General features: G+C 37.9%; 1 protein-coding gene across 3 annotated transcripts in view; it reads left to right on the top strand.

Moving 5' to 3' along the window:
- BCKDHB (branched chain keto acid dehydrogenase E1 subunit beta) overlaps positions 1-27,550 on the top strand; it is a 207,743-nt gene that overhangs the window by 116,908 nt on the left and 63,285 nt on the right. For all 3 annotated transcript variants that reach the window (XM_077750336.1, XM_077750335.1, XM_077750337.1), the window contains exon 9: positions 27,393-27,479. In XM_077750336.1, the coding sequence (XP_077606462.1) occupies positions 27,393-27,479 (87 nt within the window). The remainder of the gene's footprint in view (positions 1-27,392; positions 27,480-27,550) is intronic.

Below are 27,550 nucleotides of genomic sequence, written 5' to 3'. Positions count from 1 at the left end.
CATGTTTCAAAAATATGATCCTGTTAAATGTTATTGCCTAGACCTGAGTTGTTGTATCACGGGAGAGAAATCCTTAATCATTTATAGCCCTAACATTGTGATGAGTCAGGCTGATATCCATGCATATTTATAAACAGAATTGTTAGTTTGTGAAAGATGTGTTACAGGTGAGCTAATGTTAGATGTTGAGGTGAAACTGTTCGTCAAAATTTAAATTCTGACTCCTCTCTGATTCACATGGATGTCTTTACAATTTATTTAAACCTTTCGGGATCTTATCTCTCACACAGACAGAATGACTCACTTATGACAATAAAGCATATTGTCTGTACTTTTGAAACTCAATGAAGGATGTCAGCAGCCTACCAAATTCTATTATTAGAGATGTAAAATGAATAGAAGTGATTCTCGAAGTGACCCCTGTTCAGTCAGTTCCTGAAATAGCAACTCCTTGGATAATCAAGCCTGTGAATTGCTGCTCATGGCTGTGTTAGTGGAAGTCTGTGCGATGATGAGGACCACTTGACCGTGGCTGTGTCAGTCTGGTATTGATGTTTTCTGCTACTTAACATTCAGAATGATTGAGGAACTGCTTGTTTAGAGCCATTCAAAGAATAAAATGAGACAATATATGTGAACATTGCAAGCATCAACTCTATGCAAGTGTTAGGTCGTTATTTTTAAATTTTTACTAGCTCTCCTGCTGTACTCTCTTTCTCCTTCATATACTTTTGTTTCATTGCTTTAAGGTATTCATGCCTGGAAAGCTTGATTTCTAGCATGGCCACTATCCCCTGTTATCTCAGCATCTTTCCCAATATTTAAACCATGTCCTGGGATAGCTTTGGTTCTCTTTGGGTCTGTGATGCTTCCTGTTGCTTGAACACAGGAAATGTTTCCAAGTGTGAACTATATTCTCTGCTGCATAGTTTTACTCTTTTTCCCTAGTCATCTTTGAGCTTATCACTTACACATTGGTTTGAAAAAAGGTTGATTCGAATTCAACATTCAGATTGAGTGCCAGTTATATGCAAAGTATAGTGAGGTACCGGGATGAGCCCCAGGCATCCAGGCTTCCCACTTGAGTAGTGGTCAGTAGAGGTGCCATTCACCAGGGCTGGGAACATAGAGGTGGAGTGGAGGAGGGAGGTGGGCAGAGTTGGGGAGAGTGAGAGATTGCTGTTCGTTTGGGGTATGGGGAAAGCTTTACTAGGAGAGGCTCAGACTCCAAGTGGCAGATTGAAGCCAAGGGAGTGAATGGAAGTAAAGGGAGATGAATTCCATGTAGGATAACTACCAGGCTTGCTATTCTGTAAACAGATATCCTGATTGGGGCCCCTCAAAATAGCTATCGTGATGTTGAGGTATCTAAATGCTGCATGTCATTGATGGGCTTTCTGGAAATTACAGTTTTGACAATCAATTAAACTTGGACTCGAGCTTCTCTACCTTGGCACCATTTACATTTTGTTTCAGATAATTCTTTGCTGTGGGGGATTGTCATGTGCATTGTAGGATGGTTAACAGCATCCCTGGTCTCTACCCTCTAGATGATAATAGCATTTAATTCCCTACCCTTCCTGCTGTCAGCTGTGATAACCCAAAGTTTCTGCAGACATTGCTCAATGTCCCATCGGCAAGATAAAGCCACCTGAGCAAGTTCTTCTCTTGAGTTTATGTAAAGCAGGTTTGGAGAAGCTACATTAGCTTTTCTGTTCCAAAACAGCTGAAAAGTACATTTGCTTCTGCAATTATCCTGATCCCCCTTTAGGAAGCAGGTTACTTACCTTGGAAGATTTATGAAGTACTTTTATAGGTTTTTTTTGTGTTTTTTTTTTTTTAATCGTGTACTGCACATAAAAGCACGGATAGCTGCTAGGCTCAAATCAAATCTTGTTTTTCTCTGTGTGAATCATATATAAATGGAAGGGATGCCACACTCCAAAGAATGACCTCGCTCGTGGTTATGACACAGCCATTTCACAGGAATTGCTGTTAGTTCCTTATGTGCCAAATGTTTTAAGGCAGCCCATCCAAAAGAGTTATCTGAGAGTACTCTTGGGGTTGGAGGTAGGATGGTGGAGTTCAAGTGAAGCAAAGATGAACTTTGTTATAGTAATTTGAATGTAAAAAAATTAAAACATGAGAAGTAGTACTTAATAATTTATAATGCATGCTGTCTTAGAGTCCATAAAGAAAAAAGGATGTAAGAAAGCAACTTAATAAGTTACCTGCCATAGTGGCTGAATTAACTTGTAGCTTGAAACAGTCCTCTCTGAATTAGTACCCAAGTTAATAGACCTGTTTATAAGACACGTCAGTGGTAAGCATTGGGGCCTATATATATGCTGCTCTGAAAGGATGCTATTAGTTATTCTATTAGAGTGCAAATTCTGTGAGGACAGGGATTTTGTTCTCGTTGCTCACTTTCTTTTCTTTACCTCCTACACTTTCTCCCTCTTACAGTTCACGTGGGGCAGAGTGGCCTGGAGAGCAGCCTGTGAGAGTATTTAGCCTCCTGTTTGGTTGGCTCTGTTTCTTCCCTAACCTCTGCCCTGCTTCTTCACAGCCTAGTGTTCTTGGCCCTTAGCTGGGAGAGCCAAGGCTGAGAGTACAGACTGTGGCGCATCACCGCTGCTCATGGATCTTCCAGCATGTCTTGCCGTCTGTGGCTACTGCACATTTTCTGTGCCTCAGAGGATTGTGGCTGTTAAGACTTTCAACCTCAATCTTAATCTCATGCTACCAAATGGAGGAAGAAAGAAGATGGATTCGAGTCTTTGTCACATGTATCAACCCACACTCAGAGGCATCCATACCTATGTTCTCAAAATCTGATCACAGCCTTGATTAACAGAAAAGAGAGAAGGGAGAGAATACCAGAGCTTGGAGGCCTTTGTACTGCTTTTTCTCCTGGGGACAAGAAGAGTGGTATCTGGACAGCTGAGGGAGGCGAAGGCCTTTTCTATGCACTTCTGTCATCTGATTAGAATGACTAGGCCACTTTGGAACCAGCAACTATATTTTATCACTTAAGGCAGAATTAGGTTTGGGCTTATTTGGTGTTACACAGTATAGGAAAAGTGGAGTAAATATAGTATGGTAACTATGAGTCCCCTCTCATGAGAGTCTCCATGGTGCAATGGATAAAGCATGTTTATACAAGCTTGCTTACTGGCCCCCTGAGGTTTGGTCAGGTTAATTAACCTCTCTGGTCCTGACTCTCCTCCTCAGTAAAGTTCACTCACAATTTTCAGGATTTAATGTGATCATTATGTAAAAGTGCATAGTGGTTTTTATGATTTAAATGCTGTAGATTGTTTATTTGCCCAGGAATCGTGTGATAACTGCTTAAGAATTGTTGCCAGGTTGTTGAAGATTAGGATTCTTGTTTTGGCTTCACTAAGGAGGTAGGGTCCTTGGTTAAGCCATTTAACTGTGTGTACCCTGGATTCCTTATATTCAAAACAATACACAGAAATGACTGATCTCTTCATTTTCGTTTTTTTAATTTTTAATGTTTATTTATATTTGAGAGAGAGACCGAGAGAGAGACAGAGACAGAGTACACGTGAGGGAGGGCAGAGACAGAGGGAGACACAGAATCCGAAGCAGACTCCAGGCTCTGAGATGTTAGCACAGAGCCTGATGCGAGGCTCAAACCCACAAACTGGGAGATCATGACCTGAGTTGAAGTCAGACACTTAACCAACTGAGCCCCCCAGCATCCCCCCCAATCTCTTCATTTTCTAAGCTCTGAAATTCAATTTTATTTTTCTATTTAAAAATCTCAGTCCTTTTGTTAGAAATGCATCTGTTGACTCATTTAAGCCTGACATCTAGGTTTGAATAGCCACCGCAATTGTGAAGTCTCTCGCAAACAATCCTATCATTTTTAGGTAAGTATGCACAAATAGAGTGCATTGCTGAATTGATATTTTACAACTGAATTATGTCTTAAGGAGTCCTGTGCCAGGTGCGAGGACAGTATAACTTTTAAAAAATGCCTCTAGAGCACTCAGCGTGTCACAGGGACCCACGACAAAGGCAAAATTCTATAAAGACAATATTTGTAACCAAATGCTCCTAGTTTCCCAGCACTCTGTTGCTCTGGGGGAGGGAAGGGGCAAATCACACATCCTTTCTGTGTTTAGATTTTTCTCCTTCGGCCATATGTTTATTGTGTAAGCCAAGGAGATTATGTACAATTTAGAGAAAACAGCTTTCACCCTAGGCCTCAGTGTTCTAGTATCACTCATACTCTCTATTCCAATGGAAAACTACTTGTAGTGTCTTAAAGACCATCTTCTTTTACGTATCTCTGTTTTCATAGTGTTTGTAGCAACCAACATGAACAGATGGTTGATTCCTGCATATATTATTTTTAAGGTAATAACAGGGAGTTAGAGTATTAAAATTCCAATCAAACTCACAAAAATACTTTCATCATAAGCTGTGTACAGATTTTTGACTGAGTTATTAATTTAGGGGGCTGTGCTGCTGCAGCATAAAAGTCAGTGGGGCCTTTATCTTATAAATATTTGCAAACGACTGTAAATAAGGAGAATAAGAACTGACACAGAAAAGTCACTTTTATGCCCTAAAAACAGCTAACGGAATGCTTCCTGTGGTGCCAGGCTTTCCGGTAAGAACTTTCTGTCCATTGTTTCATTTAAACATCCCAACAGTACTCTTAGGTAGTCCGTAGGTAGGCAGTACTGCTCCATCCATTTTATAGATGAGAAAACTGAGGCTCAGGTCAGGACCCTTGCCCATGTTCACATAACAAGTGAGCTGCAGGGCTAGGGGTTGGTTGATCCAAGCAGCTCAAGTCTAAAGCCGGTGCTAAAGTTACATTTTACACTAAAATTCCCAAAATTTCCTTCCAATGACACTGGGATTTATTTTTGTGTATATTAAACGAAGTGACAAATTGAGTGGTTTCTGGAGAAATTCAAATCCAAACAGTGTTACTGCTGAGATCATTCAGATTATTTTGTCATTAGCATTTGATGAATCAGACCATGTCCTGAACTGAACATGGTTATAGAATTAGGAAAGTACCTTAATTCTCCACTCACTGGCATCTCCATTGTAAAACCACATTTTGACAAGGTTATTAGTTACAGATTATTTTAGCAAACCTCCTGACCTTAAATTTTCTGAACAGAAACTGAGAAAAATTGTAAGTTGTTTTTAAAAGCATCAAATAGAGCTATCTACTTTGCACACAACTAGGGCAATATATGGCTACCATCACAGATGGTTACTTCTCTGTGAAAATATGTTTAATATTTGCAACCACTTAAATCTAAATTATTCTCAATATGGCAGGTTTTGCAAACGTTAATTTTATTTAAATCTACGAGATACTAAAAGACACTAAAACAGATAAATGTTAAGCATTAAAAATATAATTCAATGACTAAAATCTGCCATCATGCAGGTAAAGCAAAGCTATTTACATATGCCTCTTTGCAAAGTCTCTTACAGTGTAGACTTTCCTTCTCTTCCTTTTTCATTTTCTTTCCTCACCTCTTCCTCCTGTCAGCATTCTGTTCACGATCATCATCACCAGTCTCTCCAGCAGTTTCTTCCAGACATCTACATCAGTGTTTTAATTGCAAGCTACAGAAACGTACTCAGGCTTAGTTAAGCACAGGAGCAGTCTATTTGGAAGAATATCTTATAATTTGCAGTTTGAGTACAATCAGAAGAACCAAGCCTCTTGGAGCCGTGCCAAAGCACAATGATGTGCTTAGAGTGGGTTATAGATATTGATCTATTGGGAATAGATATTGACCCCTTAGTCTAAGGCCAGCTGGGTGGTTCCTGGGGCCATTATTTTCAGCCTGTGAGCAGTCTAGCTCTCTAAACCCGGTGTGCCATCCATATGTTATATTTTAACGAATGCTAAGACTTAAGATGGCTGAGATTATCTTAGAAGAACAGGGTACCCAGCAGATCTGGAGATGAAAGAAAGTTGCAGGAAGTAGTGGATGGTCTTTTCAGGTGTCACTTTGGGTCGAGGAGTCAATGAGATTTTGACCCTTGTGCAAACATGCTATTTATTAATATGTCAGCTTTCAGGAGAGTTTATTAGCTTTACCTTTGGGCTCTGTGTCCATTCCTTGCTCAAGAGAATGCTTTGGCTGATGGCACCTTCAACATGTCATCTTACAGAAAGGGAATGAAATTTCAAAAGAAAACTCACCTCCAGGAGAGTGGACATGGGTGGTAGGGAAAATTGTAACATGTCATGTTATCCCATGTCACTTTATCATGCATAAAAATAATGTATCTTTTTAAATATACTAATCATAGGGTATCTTTGGTCCAAAACTCAAGGCTGTATATATAATATTTTTCTGAATATTATGCAGTTTTCATAATGAACCTTGGTGAAAGATTTTTTTTTTCTTTGAGAGAGGGCACAAGTGAGAGAGAGAAAGAGAGAGACAGAGAGAGAGAGAATATCCCAGGAGGGGCAGAGGGAGAGAGAGAGAGAGAAAAGAAGTGGGGCTCACCCAAAGCAGGACTCATACCTGAAGTGGGGCTCAAGCTCACCCAGTGTGAAACTGGAACTCAAAAACTGCAAGATCATGACCTGAGCCAAACTGAGCCAACAGGTGCCCAGTGAAAGAAGATTTTAAGCCATAACTTGTTTTTAACCCTAAAGGAGAAGATAGTAAGTTTTAGCTTTTATAGATCATTAATTCTTACCAAGGTTTCTAAAACTTATATATTGTTGAAATAGAATTATGCTTTTAAAATATTTAAAATATCTTCAGAACTTGAATTACCTTAAGGCAACATTTCATAAGTAGTCATTTCTCTGTTGAAATAATCATGATCCTGCCTTTATTAATAAAATAACTAAGGTGTATCAGTGTTCATGTTTGTTTGATTTAGGCTTTTATGCAGTGTGCACCTAGGGTCATAAAGGATGGGCCATAGAACCTTTACCCTTTTTATAATTAAATTTAAGAAACTAAAAATTTCTCCTCTGGTTTCTTAGTATCCTAATATATCATTGGTACTTTATATCCGTAACTATTTTGTCCTCATCCTATCCCTGTCTTCTTTAGTGAACCTGTTTGTTGTTGTTGTTGTTGTTATTGTTACATAGCATGGCTTTTAGTCGGATTCTTTTTTAGAATTTATTTTTCTCTCCAAATTCTGTATTATGAAGTGTGATTGTAAAGTAACGTGAGTGATCTTTTTAATTTCCCATAAACAAATTTTAAAGTTACAAAACAATTCCAAAAGTGCATTAAGTATTTATGACTAGAAGAACATATTGGTATTTGTTTAAGTATAATTTATTGTCAAATTTGCCAATATACAGTGTATACAGTATGCTCTTGATTTTGGTGTTTTGAAGCAAAACATTATTTGTTTAAAAATGAATCTGATTGTATTAATACTACAGGCTATCTATGTTTTATCTGTGTACTTTATTTATTATTAAAAATTTTTTCTTAATGTTTATTTTTGAGAGAGAGAGAGCATGAGCAGGGGAGGGGCAGAGAGGAAGAAGACACAGAATCCAAAGCAGGCTTTAGGCTCTGAGCTGTCAGCACAGAGCCCAATGCAGGGGCTCGAACTCACAAACTGCAAGATTGTGACCTGACCTGAAGTCATGTGCTTAACCAACTGAACCACCCAGGTGCCCCTTTATTATTATTTTTTAATGTTTATTTACTTTTGAGAGAGAGAGACAGGGGCATGAGTGGGAGCAGGGGCAGACACACACACACACACACACACACACACACACACACACACACAGAATCTGAAGCAGAGCCCAGGCCCTGAGCTGTCACCTCAGAGCCCAACACGAGGCTTGAACCCACAAACCCATGAGCCGTGTGATCATGACCTGAGCCAAAGTCAGATGCTTAACCAACTGAGCCACCCAGGTGCCCCTCTATATACTTTAAAATATGCATTCAATGATTTTCTAGATTTTAAACTCCTAGATTTTGTACCTTATTAGCTTTTCTGACTGTATATTACACCTATATAAGCTGAAATATAGAGAAGAGATGTGTCTTATATAATTCTTTGTGAGAATTATCACATCAAAATTATTATTTTTCTCAAAATCTATTAAAAGTAGCCATCCTTCTACAATTTGCCAAGAACAAATCTTCTATGAAGGGTTTTCACAATTCATTTCTTTGTTTCCATTGATAGTGGCTTCTTTTTTCTGTGTTTAAAAACTTTTTTGGTATTAATTTCTCAAATACTTTGATTTACAAAAAATGAAAGGACAAAATTCAGATCCTCACAGATAGTTCATCACTAAAGACCCTGACATCACAGTGTGCAGCAGAGAGAAACTCTATACGGGGAAAGCGGTAGTTATAAGGTTTTAGATCTCTGCAAGGAACTGGGAGCAGAAACCACATGTATTTCCTATTATCTCACACTCCTAAAGGTTGAAAGTTGTCTTTCAGAAACCATGAATTTCCTCTTGGGTCATCAGATTGGCGGCAAATAGGAAGCTTAAATCAATATAGTTTAAAGTTGGCAAAAATGATTCACATTATTTTAACTTCTTTAATGTCACATTTATATATACGTGTGTATGTATATGTAATTAGATCTATATACCTATATGTATGTGTGTGTATGTGTATATATGTAAAGTTGTTTAAAATTCTATTTAAATTCACAAAATTGCCAATTTTTGTAATCTTTTTATAGTTTAGCTTTTTATGTAGAAAGAAAACAGTCACATGGTAGTTTTTCCTAGGTTCAACTGAATAGCACTTTTCTGTGTTGGGGAAATCAGATAGCTCTTTATTTTAGACTTAAGTCATACTTCTAAAATTAAAACAAACTGATTGACATCTGTTAGCTTAGACTTTCAGGCAGGAGATATACTTGTTAATAATGTTTCGCCGTGATAAGTGTCGTGTCTCATAGTATACTTTTTTTTTTTACAACAATATTGTTCAAAACAGAGATTTCTAATAACACAATTATTGGGTAACAGGAGATGTTTTCAAATTTGCATATTTATGGTAGGTGATTTTACTTTAAAATCTAGTGATTCCTTGTACAATTTTATGGTTTCTCCAGTTGCTTACAAATGTGAATACCTACATTATTAAAAATAAATTTCACACAGAGAAAGGCAAATACTATATGACCTCACTTGTATGTGGAATCAAAAAAACAAACAAACAAACAAACCCCAAACTCATAGAAACAGAGACCAGGTTGGTGGTAGCCAGGAGCAGAGGTGGGTGTAGGAGGTGGGGGAAAAGAGTAAAGGTAGTCAAACGATATAAACTTCAGGTTGTAAGATTAATAAGTTCTGGGGATATTGTGAGAAGCACAGCGATTATAGTTAACAATACTATCTTGTATACTTGAACGTTTCTAAGAGGTTAGATCTTTAAAACATTTTCAACACACACACACACACACACACACACACACACGTTATAACTACATGAGGTGATGACTGTGTTAGCTAACCTTATTGTGGTAGTTATTTTACGACATATATATCAAATCATCACACATCTTAAACTTACACAGTATTCAATGTCAGTTATACCTCATTGAAGCTGGAGAAAAAAAGATAAATTTGGAAAAATAAATTTGCCCATTAGAGTTATAGTTTCTTTGTTATATATGAGACTACCTTTAAAAAGGAAAAAAAATACGCTTAGCCCTTTGACAACTGAGTTTATGGAACAGCTACTGTGTACTGAGGCACAAGGCCTAATCATAAAAAAAAAAAAAAAGAGCTCATGGTGCCTAAGTGGGTCAGTTGGTTGAGTGTCTAACTTTGGCTCAGGTCATGATCTCATGGCTCTTAAGTTCGAGCCCCACATTGGGCTCTGTGCTGACAGCTCAGAGCCTGGAGCCTGCTTCGGATTCTGTGTCTCCCTCTCTCTATGCCCCTCCCTCACTCAACGTTCTGTCTGTCTCTCTGTCTCAAAAATAAATAAACATTAAAAAAATTTTTTTAAAAAGGAAAGAAAAAGTCCTTCCTGTAGGAGACTTCTATTCTTATGTTTGGCTGATTGACTACTTTAAAAAAATTTCTACTTCCTCTTTAATATCTCTCTCTGCACACCTCCACATACCTTAACCCCAAAATACGTCTGTACATATGCACACACATACATACGATGCTATGTACACATATGTATGTATATAAGATATGTAATATAAATATCTTGTGTCAGGCAACTCATACATTTTTTTCTGTTTTTATGATAAAACCTGTAAATCAGAGAAATATGTTTAACAGTAGCGTAAATTCTAAGAATTTCAGTTCTGCCTTTGAGTATTCCCTATTAGGTGCCCTAAATTTTCCACTTACTGTTATGTCTCTGTCATACGTCCCTTACATTGATTTTTTTCACAAACTTTTTCCTTTTCTTTGCTTGAGTGAAACAAAATTAAATGGAGAGACCAATGAGGCACCATTTCTGCCTGAAAGTCCAAAGTAGTCAGAGATCAGTGGCAGGTTAGTTTTACCAGCTCCTGGTCAGCTTTTCATAGTGTAAGTATCTGAGAGAAAAGGTCACCGAACTGAGTGAAGGATTCATATTTTCAGGGGCTTTTGGAGCTTGAAACAACCTGGGCACTTGTTTATCTAACTCGTAGAAAACCAGTAGAACACTGATTACAAATAAGGGACATAGTAATGGATTAAGACACTTCCTTCTTTGTTTAGAAGGATATCAGAGAAAATCTTCAACAAAACTTTCTTTCCTTAAAAAGAGCCAAACTTGGGGCACATAGGTGACTTGGTTGAGTGTCCAACTTCAGCTCAGGTCATGATCTCGGGGTTTGTGAGTTTGAGCCCCACACCTGGCTTTCTGCTGTCAGCACAGAGCCCACTTCGGATCTTCTGTCCCCCTCTCTCCCTTTCCCTCCCCCCACTTGTGCACATGTTCTCTCCCTCTCAAAATTAAACTTAAAGAAAAGTCAGCCTTGTAAACAATTTTTCATCCTAGCCTGTAGTTCTGTGTGGAATAAAAAGTTCTGAAGCAGTAAACAACGATTACTGACCTTCTCTTTGCCACCTTTCCTGCATGTTGACCCTGTTCTACTTTGCTCTTCTGGTGGATTTGATGCATTGGGATGAAAGATGGCTCTGAGCCACATCTGAGTACCGGGGGACGGGGGGCGGGGGAGCAGGGAATAAAGATGGGCCTTTTCTCAGCCCAGGATGCCTGGCTAACTCCTAAGTGGTGATCCTGTGAGAAGAGGCAATGTGGGGGTGGCGTCAACATTTGTTCCACGATGGTAAGAGTTAACAGGGCACCAGCTGAGGAGCACTAGTACATTCTATCCCTGAAACTCAAATTAACACATGAAAACATGAACCATATTCTTCACCCTCCTGTTCTAACTCTTTGGTTGTAATTCTCTCTTGAACTCCTCCCTAGAACTTTCTCCCCAGCTGGAGTTAGAGTGGATGTCACTATGTTCCTAATTATGGTTTATTTCGGGTTTTTTTTCCCTCAATATAAGGCTATTGGTATAAGATGTCCTAAGGGGTGGCATCCTCTGGTCAGGACACTAGCAGCGGAGAATGCCCGGTATTGATGGACCATTCTTTAACTTCTCTTCGGTCAGATCCTGTCTGTGTTCTGGGAACCTTTCTCTCTTGGCCTCTTGAGCATAAAGACTATGCTTAATACACTGTGCACATGAAAACAAAATAGGTAAAGCAATGTAACTAGTTCTGTCATAACCTCCTTGTTTTGGCTATTTTTCAGGGACTGAGATCCAGGAGGTGCCATTAAATTAATATTATTGGTATAGATTTCATTGCTTTTTTAAAATGTTCTTTGAAATTTCTTTGGTGTATGGTTGCATAAGAGTTATATGTATAAGGGTTTTTTATTTTATGCACATTTAAGTATCAGAATAAGTTCATGAATTAGTTTTGAAAAGTTTTCTCTTAAATGGGGCTTATCTGAACATTATTCAAGCTGAGGAACATGAGACAAGGGCCTCTGTGAGTGCAGTTTGCGGCGTAGTGGCTTAGATCTTGGACCCTGGGAAAGCACACACACACACTCTCTCTCTCTGTGATGTCTACCTCCTGTGTCCCCTCAGGCCCACCAGTGTTGTTCACTGCTGACAGTGGATGGTGACTTGGAGCCTGTCGTTATATACTCTGCACTCAGCGAGGGCTTGCAGTCTGTTAGAGCCCAGATGTTACCTTAGGAATCATGTGATTCGTATGAAGTTCAGTTTTGTTTAGGCACAACAATCTATGTAAGCCCCCAAATTTGTATTACTGACATTTGCTAGGGTCATCCTTTCTTTTAGGGCCAATTTTCCAATTTTTAAGTTCATATAATTTGGTGATGATGATGATCATGTTGATAATAAAGGCAAGCACCTATTACCACTCATTTAAGTGAGTACTTTCTATGTGCCACACATGCCGTGTATGGAATTAGTGGTTCTCACAGCAACCTTGCAAGTAGGCAAAACGAACCTCATTTTATAGGTGAAAACCTGGGCTCAGAGAAATTGTCTTACTTACCTTAAGCCACATAGCTGGCAATGAGAATCTAGGTTTTGTTTTAATCTGAGTCTTTTATACCCCCTCACCCCACCTGTGTGCACTGCACTGGTTATGTTGTCTCTGTTTCAGAACTAAATACGTATTTTAGAAGATGGGAATGTATGCTAGGGACCACTGTTTATGAATTTGACTTCTCCTTAGAGTTCTTTACATAAAGATGATTATTTGAAGATAGATGCCAGCTCCATGACCTTATTTCCTGGTTGATGACTTATCTCATGATTTAAAAAAATCGCCAAAACAGTTCAATGTTGAAGGTAGTGCAGATATGTTTATTAGCGTTTACTGATTTAGCTTTAAATTTAGCTTTAAATTAAGCGTTACCACTTAATTTTATTCAAAGAACTGGTCTTCGACATTTCTCAGATTGGTTACTGGCTCTAAGTGGTTGTAACCTATTGAGAATTTGCAGATTTATGTCCCCAAAGGATGTTCCCCAGCCACCCTTCCCTCTCCACTGCCTTGTTCGGTGAGCAGGGTAGCTTGGCCGTCCAGGCCACCTACAATATTATGGTTTCAGTGTCGGTCATGCAGAACCAGCCCTGGTCTGATTTCAGAATTATGGTTGGCTGTCCTGGGGTAAAGTGACACGTTCCTTTGAAGGAGGGTGGGACTGGGGAGCAATAACATTAAAGGTTATGTTAATATCCATGCTCACGGAGGTTTCCTGGTTTCATTTGAAGCTGCCATTTAAAATATATGAACTTCAAACAGTATAGATTAAAAAAGTGTGAAAATAAGGTGTGCATAGAAACACAAGCACACGTATTTTCCAGGTCATGCATTTTTTAAATAATAGATGTGAAAAAATGATTATTTTTCTTTAAGACAGAGATTTATGAGTGATTTCTTGTAAGTTTTTTTTAGAACTCAAAAGAATAACAAAACCCTGGTATGTTTCCCTTAATTCACTGGAAATAATTATAACATTAATCGCCTTCAGAACTAAAGGGGAAATGTATTATTTGTCTACTTACCAGAACATCCATTTGTATACTTACCAGAAATGAATTTATGATTAGTGAAGGACAAAACGCTTTTATTTTTGGGCATTTTGAACTGAAAATGCACCAGGTAGGGGGGTTGGTAACCTTTGGGAGGATGGTAGCAGCGGTGGTCAGGTGGTAATTACCCATCGTCCTGAGCCCACATCATGACTATGAAGAGAACCTCATGGTCCTGTCCTCATCATTTTGATCTTTGGATTTTCCAGCCCCCTTTTCTCTGTGGGTTCTGATATAAACCTGATTGTTTTCATGGTACCACCTTCATTCTCTTCCTCTGCTTGAACATGTTGGCCGTGGCATCTGTGCTTCCTTGTTATTACCTGTCCCTTGTGGCTAAGGCAGACACGCCAACTTTGGACATTACTCTCACTGCTGTTGGCCTGGCCCAGGGCCAATATTGGTGGCCAGAATTAGCAATTTACGCTTGCAAAAACTGGTGGTGGTGGTGGTGGTGGGTGGGGTAATACAGAATTTTATAGGTTCCCTTTTACACAAAGAAAATTCCCTCGAGAATTGTATTTATAATAGGAGAAAAAGTTGTGATCTATGAAGGACTAGCAATAATGGGCAAACTGATCTTCAGCCCTTCCCTAGCGTACAAACACATTGCAGTTATCGCGCTCAGGCCACATAGGACCCTGTGTTACTGAGCGCGTTGCCGGGAAGAGTTTCAGAGCTGTAGGCTGCTTGTTTTCTCCCCCTCACATTTAAAACTCCAAATGCTGTAATTGTGCACTTATGATGTCATTTTGGAGCATACGGCAGGACTACCGAAAACTTAAGTTACACGTTATCTTGGATAGCTTATTGTTTTTCTGGGTTTTAGAAACACGTGGTGAAGAAATGGCTCAAATGTCTTTCTTTTGAAACACTGGGTCTGCTCTGCTAAATGTAACATTCAACAGAATGGATGACTGTCCTGCTAAATATCCACAAAATGTTTGGTAAGGCCAGAATGGAAGGCTGCCTAATTCGGTGTATAATTTTGTGGGTAAACATAACATGGCAGAAAGCGCATCCTGACATTTGATAAAAAAAAAAAGTGTTATTTTGCCCGAAAGATGTTTCCTTAAAGTATAGGTTGCAGCTCTTCGGCAGATCCGGGCGGGAGGCATATTTTGCTTGGCTTTCACAGTATTAAAAACAAAAAGTCTGACCACCTAAGTTGGAGACTCTGTTCTCTGCTTGTCCACACCCCCCACCACTTGCTGTTGCCTCAGTTGTTCACATTACTCCCCAGGGTCCTGAGACGTTGGTTTTGTATCTCTTCCTAAAAGAAAGCTATTTGCAGGCAGCGTCTGACTGCCATGCCTTGAAGTTGCCATCAGACTGGGGGGAAGAACCTCCTTGCTCCTGCTTCTTGCTCCTCTTTGTCTCGGCGCAGGCTGGGCAGTAGCAGACCCCCGGTGGACTTTGGGAAAAGGAAAATGGAAGCACGAGGGGAGAGGCTGTGCTTCTCCAGCACCGATCCTCCGATGTCTAAGGAGGTGGAGGGAAGCTGGAGAAAGAGTGCTCACTGCCGTGCTGTAGCCAGGGAAGGAAAAGACCCCTCTCGTTGCTCATCTTGTCTTCCTGTGTGCGTGTTACTTGCCCCGGAAGTTTTTGACACTTGGGTGGGGTCCGATTAATCTATTCGTATTTATCCGGCATACAGTTTTGATGTCCCCTGAACGTGGGACACTGCACCGGGCTCATGGAGGGCAGTAGGAGAAGATACCCAGCTTTGTCACCGCTGTGAATTTTAGTTTTATTATTGTGGTTTTAGTTCCCATGTGAGAATTTCGAGCGTCAGCTATATCCTTCATCCAACCATACAATCTCCTTAGAATTTTTATTTCTGTCTCTTGGAGACTAGAACTTGTATTTCCTTGGCAGTGCATAATAGTTGCTTAACACTTTCTTCTGGCTCTTGAGTAGATCATTTTCAGATATGCTTTTTCTTTGAATATCACGGTACTTTCCAGCATTTTTTTTTTCAGTAGGCTCTATGGTTTATTCTTTGTTTTGCTTCCTTTAATCATCTTTTTGCCCAGACTCATTTGCCAGTAGCCAGAGTGTGGGGCTCACTTTGATTCTGCCTTGTTTGTTTGCTGGGGGAATCCCTTTCTTGAATTGCCAGGCCAAAGGGCAGGCCGTGCAGCTCCCAGCCTGGACACCAGGAGAGGAGCTCTGCTTCCAGGTAAGTTCTGCTCCTGCCCTGACAGCTTTTCTCTGCCTGCTTTTCTGCTGCTCTCAACCAGGGGCTGTAACCTCAGAGGCCTAAAGACGTTAGGCAGATGAAACAAAATTATTATGGAAGCCCTTGGTTTTAGACAGTATGCAATGTATGGTGGCTGTGGACGACATTTAAGTGCAGTATTTCTAAAGTGCTTTGCCTCCCCCCCCCCTTTTTAATGTTTAATTATTTATTTTGAGTGAGAGTGAGAGTTTGGGGCTGAATCCCATGAACAGTGACATTGTGAACCATGAGATCATGACCTGAGCCAAAATCAAGAGTCATACACTTAACCAACTGAGCCCCTGCTTTGCCCTTTACTTTTTTTATTAAAAAATTTTTTTAATGTTTATTTATTTTTGAGAGAGAGAGACTGTAAGAGGAGGAGGGACAGAGAGAGAGATAGAATTCTGAAGCAGGCACGAGGCGCTGAGCTGTCAGAATCTGATGCGGGGCTTGGACCACGAGCCTTGAGATCATGACCTGAGCTGAAGTCTAACGCTTAACTGACTGAGCCACCCAGGTGCCCATCTGCTTTGCCCTTTAAACAGTTTATCCATGAGCCAAATATGGTATTGGAGTATCTTGTGTGAGACCGTGTTTCTAAAACAGTGTTTCTTAAACTTAAAAAAAATTTTTTTTGACCAAGTACTGCACATGATTTATTTATTTATGTATTTATTTACTTACTTATTTATTTATTTAAAGTTTACATTTATTTTGAGAAAGACAGAGACAGCATGAGTGGGAGAGAGTAAGACAGGGAGGGAGAGAGAGAATCCCAAGCAGGCCCAGCACTCTCAGTGCAGAGCCCGATGTAGGGCTTGGATTCATGAACTGCGAGATTATGACCTGAGCTGAAATCAAGAGTTGGATGCTTAACTGGTGCCATACAGGCATCCCTGCACATGATTATTTTAAAACAGAAGTCCAGTATTTTATATTTTGGGGATTCTTTTCTGAGAGTAAATCTTAGAACTGAGATTGCTTATTCTAGAAGTCTGAACATTAGTAGCTTTTGATAAATAGATTCCCAAAATTTTTCTCAAAAGATTTATGCCAGTTTACATTGCACAAGCAATGTAAATTTTACTGTAACCAGATGTTACAGTAAGAGAGATGTTACAGTATGAGATTTTACTGTAACCAGAATTCAAATTTAAATTATTTTGCGACTTTTAATGGATGAGGTGCTATTTCATTATTTTTTAAAATTATTAGAGTAGTGGAACATTTTCATTGGTTAGTAATGATATTTTCTCTTATAATAATATTCATAAGAGATATAGTAAAATGAGCAACTTATGATAAAGGAAGTCAACAAGCACAAAATCTTCTTGAATCACCCTTCCAAAAAGTGACTTTATCATTTATTAGCAATAGGTATGTCTCACTTTTGTGGTAAAATGGCCACAGTTATCTTACTCTATTTTATTAGTCTTTTCCGATAAAAAAGTTGCAGAACAGAGAATTGTGCATCAAACAGGAATGGATTGTTAATGTTTTATTGGTTTATAAAGAAAGAAAATTTCAGAGTGTTATCCCTGGGGGGAAAAAAGTTTAAATTTAGATATAATTGATTTTTCAATTTTAAGTTCTATTTCTGGGAAACTATTATACCACATATAACTTCTCACAGTATTTCATTAGCAATGAATTTTGATACTATAATTCTTACCTTGAGATATGTGTACCTCTGTGCCCTTCTCCATCAAATCAATGAGTGTTTTGCAGACAAATATTACTATTTCTGCTAGATGGATTCTTTTCCTGTCATATAAATAGTTTCTCCCCATCACCTTGGTTTTAATGAAAGTATAATATTTATATACTTTATTTTTCTGTGTGTGACCTTAGTACTATATACTCAAAACTATACGTGTAATTTTCGCGGAACTATCTGTTGAGTTTTACTATACTACTCTTTTGAGTCTTAAAAAAAGACCCAAAAGATTTTCAGCCTTGCCCATGTATTATGAACTACACATGATTTTTGTTTCGTAATGGACTAAAAACCCATTTACTTCAACAGAATTGGACCAGGTTTTAGAAAATAAAAGCATTTATCCATGGTGATGCAGAATTGTAGCAGTGTTTATACTTCTGATCATTCCTTAGAGAAGTATTACCTTGGTAGACAACCAGCTGGCTTCAGGGAAAATTTTACCCTTGACACATGCTTAAAGCAGCAGTGTAAACCGTAGCTGGCAGACAGTGCTGGTTTGGGTTAGGGTCACTTTCTTATTATTCATGGTATGCTGGGAGCACAGGGGATGATATCAGTTTCTACCCTGTAGAACTCTTATGATGGCCAGACGTAGTATTTCCCTGTGTTGTCAACACTTGAGAAAAATTTGCCAAGTGGAGACTTATGAATAGAAAGGACAGAATATTAGTAATTGTGGTTTGTCTTAAGAAGAGAAAAATGCACTTTTTCAGTGTTTTTTTTTTTTTTAGAAAAGATCTTAAGAGTTGAAATTTAAAATTCTAAAAAAAATTGTTTTTAACAAATAGAACATGATTTTTAATTCCAGTATTCTTTAATTTCTTTCTTTCTTAAGAATGCTTTGTCCGAGGACATTGTGGCAACCCATATTACAGTCCTTTGGGACCTGGGTTAACTCATCTTTGTTTTCCTAGTATTGGCTCATGTGAGCAGCTCAATGAATTGTTTTTGACATGAACCAGTGACCTTTGGAATTGGTACAACATTAAAAATTAATTGGGAAATTAAATGGGAAACATATAAAAGATGATGGTGATTTTTCTGGTAGGTACCAATGTTCCAGACTTTCTTAGTTGACATTGTTTTATTCCCTAACTACTGGCAGAGTAGGGAACAAAGACAGGAAGCTCAGAAGGTTCTCTGTTATATAACTAGACTCCATTGTTTTTTGGGGACAGTGGACTACAGGTGCTGTTCTTATGTATAAGTTATCTTCATGATTCTAATTAGCTGATTTACCTTTGAAGATTTTTCAGGAGAGGAAAGCCATTTCAGATAATCAGTCTGAGAAAGGATCTATATGGCATTAGTGATTTAGTGATCTTAGGAAAAAATGTCTTTGTGTCTATTTCAGAATAGTGGATAGTAAGGAAACCAGATGAATCATTTTCCAAGAAAGAGGGCATAGTGAACAGTTGAGTTTGATTATATATTTTTATATTTGGAATATTATATTATGAAGAGATTTTATTTCCAGTCCCCAAAGGGACCGATTTAGAAATTTGATGCATTAAACATTTTTAAAACTATTTGCATCAACAACAAAAATCAGACAGCCTGATTAAAAGCTTAAAAAGGAAAAGATTAAAGAATTAGTAGTGATGAAACATCGCTAATCATCAGGGAGATAGAAATCAAAACCACAATGAGATACTATCATATACCTATTAGGATGACTGCTATAAAGCAAACAAATAAACCACCAAACAAAATAACAAACGTGAGAACATACAGACATTGGAACCCCTATGCATTGGTGGTGGGAATGTAAAATAGTGTATATGCCTTGGAAACTGGTATGGCTGTTCCTCAAAAAGATAAACATAGTATTACCATGTGATCAGCAATTCCACTTCTGGGTATATACCTAAAAGAAGTGAAGGCAGTGACTTGAACGGATATTTCTACACCCGTGTTCATAGCGGCATTTTCACAATGGCCAAAGTATGGAAGTAATTCACATGTCTGAGAGATGAATGGTTATAGAAAATGTGGTCCCTACATACGGTGGAATATTATTCAGCCTCAAGGCGGGAAATTCTGACACATGCTACAACATAGATGAAACCTGAAGACTTTATACCAAGGGAAAGAAGCCAATCACAAAAGGACAAATATTGTATGATTCCACTTTTATGAGGTTCCTACAATAGTCAAATTTATAGAGTCAGAAAGTAGATGCTGGTTGCCAGGGCTTGGAAGAAGGGAGGAATGAGGAGTTGTTGTTTAAAGGGCACAGAGTTTCAGTTGGGGAAGATGAAAAAGTTCCAAAGATGGATGGTGCCGATAATTGTGCAGCAGTATGAATGTGTTTAATGCCATAAAAGTGTTCAGTTAAGAATGGTTAAAATGAGGGCGCCTGGGGGGCTCAGTCGGTTAAGCATCTGACTTCGGCTCAGGTCATGATCTCACAGTTTATAGGTTCAAGACCCGCATTGGGCTCTGTGCTGACAGCTCAGAGTCTGGAGCCTGCTTTGGATTCTCTCTGTGTGTGGCTCTCTCTGTCCTTCCCCCACTCATACTCTGTCTCTCTGTCTCTCAAAAATAAACCTTAAAAAATGTAAAAAAAAAAAAAAAAAAGGAATGGTTAAAATGATGGAACAAACAAAACTATCTGTATGGAATTTTCAGTCAGCCTGTTATCATAAATAACCTAGATGCTAAACATGAGTTATCTGTGAATTATCAACTTGAGTGGAGGTAAACTACTTGAATTAATAATAAATGTATTAGAATATTACCACCAGTGGTCTTCCCTGTTGGATCAGGTTCTAGATTTGCCAAGCAGTATGTAGGGGCTATTGTACTCCCACTTCTTCATTTATTACAGCAAAATTTTAGTTGTGGTATTTCTGAATGCTTCTGTTTGTATAAACTCAAAAGAAAAAGTCTCCTAGAGCTCAACATGATTTTCAGGCTAGAAGATACAGAAGATAACAACACCCTGACTGCGTTTCTAAAAGTACAGCTCAGCTTTGCAGTAGTTCTTGTTAACAGTCTTCTAAAATGCTACAACACGGAAGTCAGTAGTATTCATATCTAGATGACATGTTTTAACTTCTTTTCCTGAAAAGAAATGTGTAGGAATTTCAGGGGAGATGGGTTTTGAGTTTATAGAAGCATTCTACATCCTGCTGGAAAGCGATAGGGCCGTGATAAAAAGAACACAGGAGAAAAGCTTGAGAAGTGGCTACTTTGGTCTTTGAAAAATTGTTTAGGCACAAAAACATGTTGATACTTATGGACGGTTGTGTTTTGCATGATGCTTAAACTAACGGAGGAATTGAAAAAAAATCTTTACAATACATTTATTTACATATTTACCTCATGGCTTAACTGCATATTTAATAAGAGTCCACCTATCCAGCACAATACCTTTATCATCATTATGACATGACCTTTTATCAATAGAAAAAGGAATTTTATTTCAGTACCAGGGAAAGGAAATGTTCTGTTCGTGTTTTTGTTACAAGCATGCATTTAAAAGAACTTCTCTTTTAATGCATTTTATAGCTCTATTCAGTCTCTTCTAAAAGCTTAAAGGCATCAGAGTATTGGAGGCTTAATGATTCATTTAAATCACTGTGTCTGTATGCTACTTTTTTTTTCAAGTCAACATTAAAACGTTTGTTGAGTCCTCATCCACAACCATATATTAGGTATCGTAGTTAGGTACATAATACTTGATACTTTCTGAATTTTGTGCTTTTGAATGAATTAGAGCCTGCTGGGAGAGAGAGTACAGATACCCCCACCTAGTTCTTCAAGAAAAAGAGTACCCCCTAAAGCAAAGAAATAAAAAGATGCTTAAGTATGTTTTCAAACTGTTTGTTTTAATAACATATACATTTGTCTCCAAAGAATAACATGAACATAATTTGCTCAGTTTAATGCATATTTGTCATATGCTATGTTCTGCAGTAGACATAAACAGTTCCTGTCTTCAAATTTGTGATTTTGAGTGCAGTTGGAAGGGCTGACGAGACAGAGGTACACAGGGTTGTCCTACAAGGTAAATTACTAGTGTTCCTAAGGGAGAGATAGCAGTGGTGTTGCCTTGACACTAGTACTTGACACTTGCCCTTGCATCCCGGTTTTATGTTTCATAGAATATCCTTCCATTGTCAGCTACTTCAAGTTCTATTAGGAAATGGTCGCTAGGATGTACATAATATGATATGAAAAAGGGGACCAGGGAGGAGGTACTGTGAGAGATGGGTCTTGAGAGAGGGATAGAATGCCTGCCAATATGGGGAAGGAAGTCAGAGGCTGGAAAGCATGGGTCAGATTCACAGAATAGTGACGGTCTTACATGACCTGAGCCTAGAGGGACTCTAAGGAAACAAGCCGGAATGGTAAGTTTGGTCGATAGAAACGTGTTTATCTGACATGGTTTGAAATAACTTCAGAAAGATGTCCACTTTTAATTTTTGTGAAAGTAGTTTGTCCACTCTTCAATATTTGAGCTCTGATTGTACAAGTAATTCAGGCAAGAATGAAACAGTGAGGATGTCTGAAATTTTCCCAGACATGTCATGCCTTTGTTAGTATTATTTGTTCATCTTTTTCTTGTTGATTTTACTCAGTTCTCTGTGCTCTGTTTGCTCCCTTACCTACTTTTTTCCACATGGGTCTGATAAAGCCCCGAAGATTTAGTTTTCCTCCATTTACTCCACTTTCCTACAATAGCAAAATATTTGTAACCCCACCACTAATATCCTTGCCAAAATGGACTTTTCCGAACTTTCTCTGGAGTTCATGACTGTTCTTTCTCTTTCAGCGTTGGTATTTCTCCAGTGGAATATCAGTCCATGGTCTGTGTGTAAAGATCATGCTGATTAATAATTGTTATTGGGCATATTATAATACATTTGCTAGCCTGTGATTAATTGTGAGGTTTTTCTGGCTAACATTTCAAATGCATTTGGCTACTAGACAAGAAAACATTTCAAAAAAAACATAATTCATTTGCAGTGATATTTGAAGCTAATTTAAATTATGTCCTTAATGATTCCAGATTGTTTAAGTATTGATGAATATATTCTTGATTAATGAAACACAAGTGTGTGTGATTTTACTATTACCTCTGCTTATATGTATTTATAAACATTTGATTTCAAAAGGAAATGGTAAGGGCCAGCTATGGTGTTTCTTTGCTTTTCATTAGCTTTGTATTCAGATTTGTTTTAAAAATGGGTAAAAGGGCTATAAATTACCTACCCAAAGTATTACTTTCTTACTTTATCTTATCAGCAATCAGAATAGGCTGCTGAACTTTGCGCTGGGTAGGTTGAAATGCTCTGTAGGAGAAAGTCTTGCTGTGGAGTTTGAGAAAGAAATAATATATGTATTTTGCTTTTTGAGTATCAGTGTTACACGTTCAGGCATATGCAAGCTTAATGGTTCACTTGTCTGTATCATTTTCTCCTGGAATGACGGCTTAACAGTTTTCCTGGTTGGATTGTGTTAAAATCTTTAAAGGTTACATTCACTAAAACATATGTCCAATGTTTGGGCAGCCAAAATCTGTGTAGTCATTTTAACAGAGTATAACTTAGCAATCCTACTATTGCTCCAGATCTCTTATTGTCATTTCCACATTAAAATATCCTCAGTTTGGAGTCTACTATTTCATAGTTAAATTGTGGGATGTGCTGAAGTACACTTTTGCCCTGTCTTAAAAATAGAGCGGGCTAAGAAAGCAATCGCTTCGGTAAATCACAGGAGGACATACTTAATATCATGAGATTATTTTATAATAGCTTTGTAACTAATGAACTTTTCTCAAGTGTCTGCCGTATTCTGAGCACTGGAGTAGGTATCCCTCGTAGAGAACTTGAAGTGATAGCCGTTTGTAATGACGTCTGGGTAGAAGGTGGACCACAAGAACACAGCACGGAGCCGTGAGACCAGGAACAAGGCATTGCCATCAGAACAGAGGTGTCTTGATCTGTCTGTTGTAGGCAAAGTTGCTGTGTGTTCAGTATTGAAATTTTGATAACTCCTCTTGTGTTGGGCTGCGCTGGGGCCCTAGGGGAGGGATGGCTGACTGAAACAGTGAGAAAGTGACACTCCATGAGAGAAATCCAGGACTGACCAGTAGTAACAGACTTAGCAGCCACAGGCTGTTTTACTCCTAGCCTTTCAGAATTGCTTTTAAAGTTTTCTTGACAAATCTTCTGGAGCCCTCCTGGGGAACAAGGCCCTTTTGTTGAGTGGTAGCAGCGGATACAGAGAACCATTATTCACAGTCCTAGTCTTTAACTGGCTCCGCTTTCCCTGGTGCCATTTGTTGCCTCTAACTCACTGGTGCTCCGTGTGCCTGAGGCCAGAATCCTGGAGCAGGTCTTAGTGGCAGAAAGCTGAAGAAGCAGATACTGGAAAATCCAGCCTTACGTGATCTTTCCTGGCTCTGATAGGTTCAGCTTTTCATATTGAAAAGTTGTTTAAATGCTCTTAAAATTTTTTTTCAAGTGATGAAATAGGTTTATCTCAGAAGAACACTTGAAACTTTAAAAATTTCTTCTAAGGAAAATGAATTTTAAAGGATTATTACTATTTATATGTATAGTTATTTTAAAAAGGTTAACAGCTATCCCCATTGAAAGGCACCATATTAGTTTTTACTAAATACAACAAAATGCTAAATTTGGCTAGCAGTATGACTTGGCAGTTTTGAATCATTCTGCTTAAATGTATGAAAATTAAATGCCTATTAAAGTTGACAAGAGTATGTAATTTAACCAGAATACCTAATGAAATCACGAAGAATAGAGTAACACTGTCTTCAATTTTCTAGATTTGTGATGATCTCATCATAGTATTAGCAAAGTGTTAATAATTTCCAAAAGTATACAAAAAAACCCAATCATCAGAAATTCTAGTCAATTAAAACTGTGCAAGGTAAAAAAGAACATACCAAGTTGAATTCAATTATATCTTACAAAGTTATTGAACTGTACTTATAGACTAATCCTTACTGATATATGCTAATTCTTTGATGATACGACTTTGAAAATATCAATGTGACTTCTAAATTTTGGCAGTTTTGAAAATTTTGATTCTGACTTTATTTTACGAATTTTAATATTTTTCAGATGTCAGGATTGACTTTAGGAAGCAAAAATGAAACTTAGATGCTTTCCAAATTAAATTAAGTAATCAATCTAAAATGCTCAGCTCACAGCCTAGCACATAGCAACTTGCGGAACAACCAGTTGTTTATGATTATCATTATTTCTATCTCTTCTTGCCACACTGTCTCCCTCTGGTTTGTATACCATAATAATTTCCATAAACTAACAGTGTTATTACTTTTCATTGGGTCTACCCTTTAGCTCTTGGTATTTTAGAAATTTCTAGAATTTCTTCCAAAACTGCCAGCATAACCTGATCTAACACTCATGTACATAATACACATACAGAGGTGTTGAAGACCTCTGTCCCCTCCTATACTAAAAGCACTAATAGCTGATTTACTATGTTGTCTAGGATCCAGCAGTTTAAGGGGTCAGGAGGTGAGCTGGATATGATCCTGACATGGAACATATCACACAGGGACTGACAAGGGAAGGCTGAAGCCCTGTGTTTTTAGTGTGCCTATTTGCTGCTGGAGTTTGGGACCTTAGGATTTCCTTGTATGTGAAGCCACTCCTAAAATGCTATAAAAACAAAACAAAACAAAACAAAACAAAACATACTGTTAGGGTTTTTTTTTGAGGAGATTTTGACTACAACATAATATGTACTTGTTGCCTTAACCATTATTCAAGTGCTTTATCTTTATTTATGACTAATTGAGAATCCTTTCAATATATAAAAATACTTTTCTACATAAATTAAAAGGTAAGAGCCTTTTCCCCAACAATTCTTTCACTGTCACTTAGGAGGAGCAAGTTTTGGTAGTTTGGAATGAATCCCTCCAGACTGTTTACCTGCGTTGACTTAGTACATACAACTAGCTTTATTGGGGTCTCCGCTGCTGTGCTAGTTGAGTTTTTTGTTTGTTTGTTTGTTTTTTGTCTTTTGTAAAAATGAGATTATATTGCTCTGCAGTTTGCTGATTTTACCAATTAATTTACCCTAGGCCTCTTTCCATGGCCTCAGTCTTTTTCATGGCTGTATAATACACATCCGAATTGCTATAGCTTGGTTTCTCTAGCCTTTGTCCTGCTGAAGGACACTCAGGAGGTCTCTGAATTTGGAGATTTTTGTTCTGGCTACATCTGTGCTTAGTTTCCCTACTACATTCCGCAGGCTTTAGGAAGCCAGGCTATCTGCCCTGGTTGCTTATTGGCCTCCAGGAACCATTCTGAAGGCTGTCATTAGATCTTGCATAGGTCCCAGCTCAAATAAAAAACTCCAATTCTGTTGTGTGGAGGTCTAAGGTAACAGTAGCATTTTTATAAAAGTGTCTCATTTCTACCTCCTGGAGATTTAAGATGCATCCTCTAGCTGGGATGGATTTTAGCGAGGTCATCCCTGGACACTCATCCATTGGCAGATAGTTTCAGAGTGATAAGAAAGGTTTAGTTGTCAAATCTGTTTTTTCTCATTGGTAGTGCTTTAAACCTGGTCTAAACCAGGACTTCTTTTAAAGGGTACTTTGAGAACACATTTTTTTTTTCATGATTGTGGACTGTTTTTGTCTCTGTATATTCCTAACCAGGTGCATTGAAATTTGTGACTTTTGTAAATGGCATAATTAATCACAGTCATAAAATCCAAGTACCAGCATACCAAGGTTACCATTTCATTGGGGGTGGGGATGTATTCATTAAGGTGTCCATAAAATTTTATGTTCTTAAGTCACTATTTACTCAGTAGATACAATAACTTATTTTTATCATGGCTACTGGCCATATCTTGGGGTTTAACATCTGCTGACTGAAATGGCTGCATACTTTTAAGATTTTAAACTCTAATTGCTTAGAATGAAGGAAATCTTTTAGTTTATATACATATTTTTGCTTGGAAGATCTTATTTCATATTCATAAATGTTAATGTAGAATTTAAGAAAGGCGATATCAAATTATTAGACATGTGGAGGAGAAATTGCCCCTTTTCATTGGTAACATGTTAATTATTCAGCATATCTTAAGCAGTAACTTGCTGTTGATATTAATATTTTTTACCTTCCAACACAGCTGGCATCCTGCTATGATATCATAGCTATTCTTTTTGATTTATTATTGTACAGAGTATATATCACGCTGTGTGAACAACCACAGTGAGCCAGTAATGAGAATATATCTTTATTATTTGTGACATTTCCTATGTTAAAATAGAGTTGTGGTCGTTAACCTCACAGGAACAAAGATGGTTATAACCCTTCTACTTCAGGGATTTCTTCCTGTTCAGTTTCCTTAAATATCTAGGAGCTTGAGTTTTTTCTGCATTGCAGCTTTTACGTACTATTTTTGTGTTTTCCCTCTCCACAAAATAATATTTCTGAAGGCTGCTTATTTATATGCAAATATACCCAAAAATAAGCCCAAAAAATCACTTTCATTCTTAAAGCAGTATGAAGAAAAATATGATTATGAGATGACAATGTAAAATAATTATTTGTAACACAGAAGTATTTTATAATGGAATGCATTTTTAGTGACAAGATTACAAATCACATTTTTCTTTGGTAGTAGGATTAAAAACTATATTGAAAAATTTTGTGACTGTGCAAATACCAAATGACTGTCCAGTGAGAGAGAGTTTTAACTTCTTTGGCATAAAATTGTATTACTGATTTTTAATTATTTATTGGATTGAAATGTATTGTTTCTATACCGTAATCAAAACTGCCATCGTATACTTGAAAATACGTATTCTCTTCAACATCAGATTTAGATTTCCCTTTTCTTTTCCAGTCTGTGATCAAAACAGGGCGACTGCTAATCAGTCACGAGGCTCCCTTGACAGGCGGCTTTGCATCGGAGATCAGCTCTACGGTTCAGGTAGAGTCACTTCTTGGCACTGATTTTAACATTTGTGCAATGGTACTTGCCAATTCTGAGAAAAAAAGTTA

The sequence above is a fragment of the Crocuta crocuta genome, unplaced genomic scaffold (assembly GCF_008692635.1).
Source record: "Crocuta crocuta isolate KB4526 unplaced genomic scaffold, BGI_CrCroc_1.0 scaffold9, whole genome shotgun sequence".
Classification (NCBI taxonomy): domain Eukaryota; kingdom Metazoa; phylum Chordata; class Mammalia; order Carnivora; family Hyaenidae; genus Crocuta; species Crocuta crocuta.
This window is presented reverse-complemented; position numbering and strand designations above follow the sequence as displayed.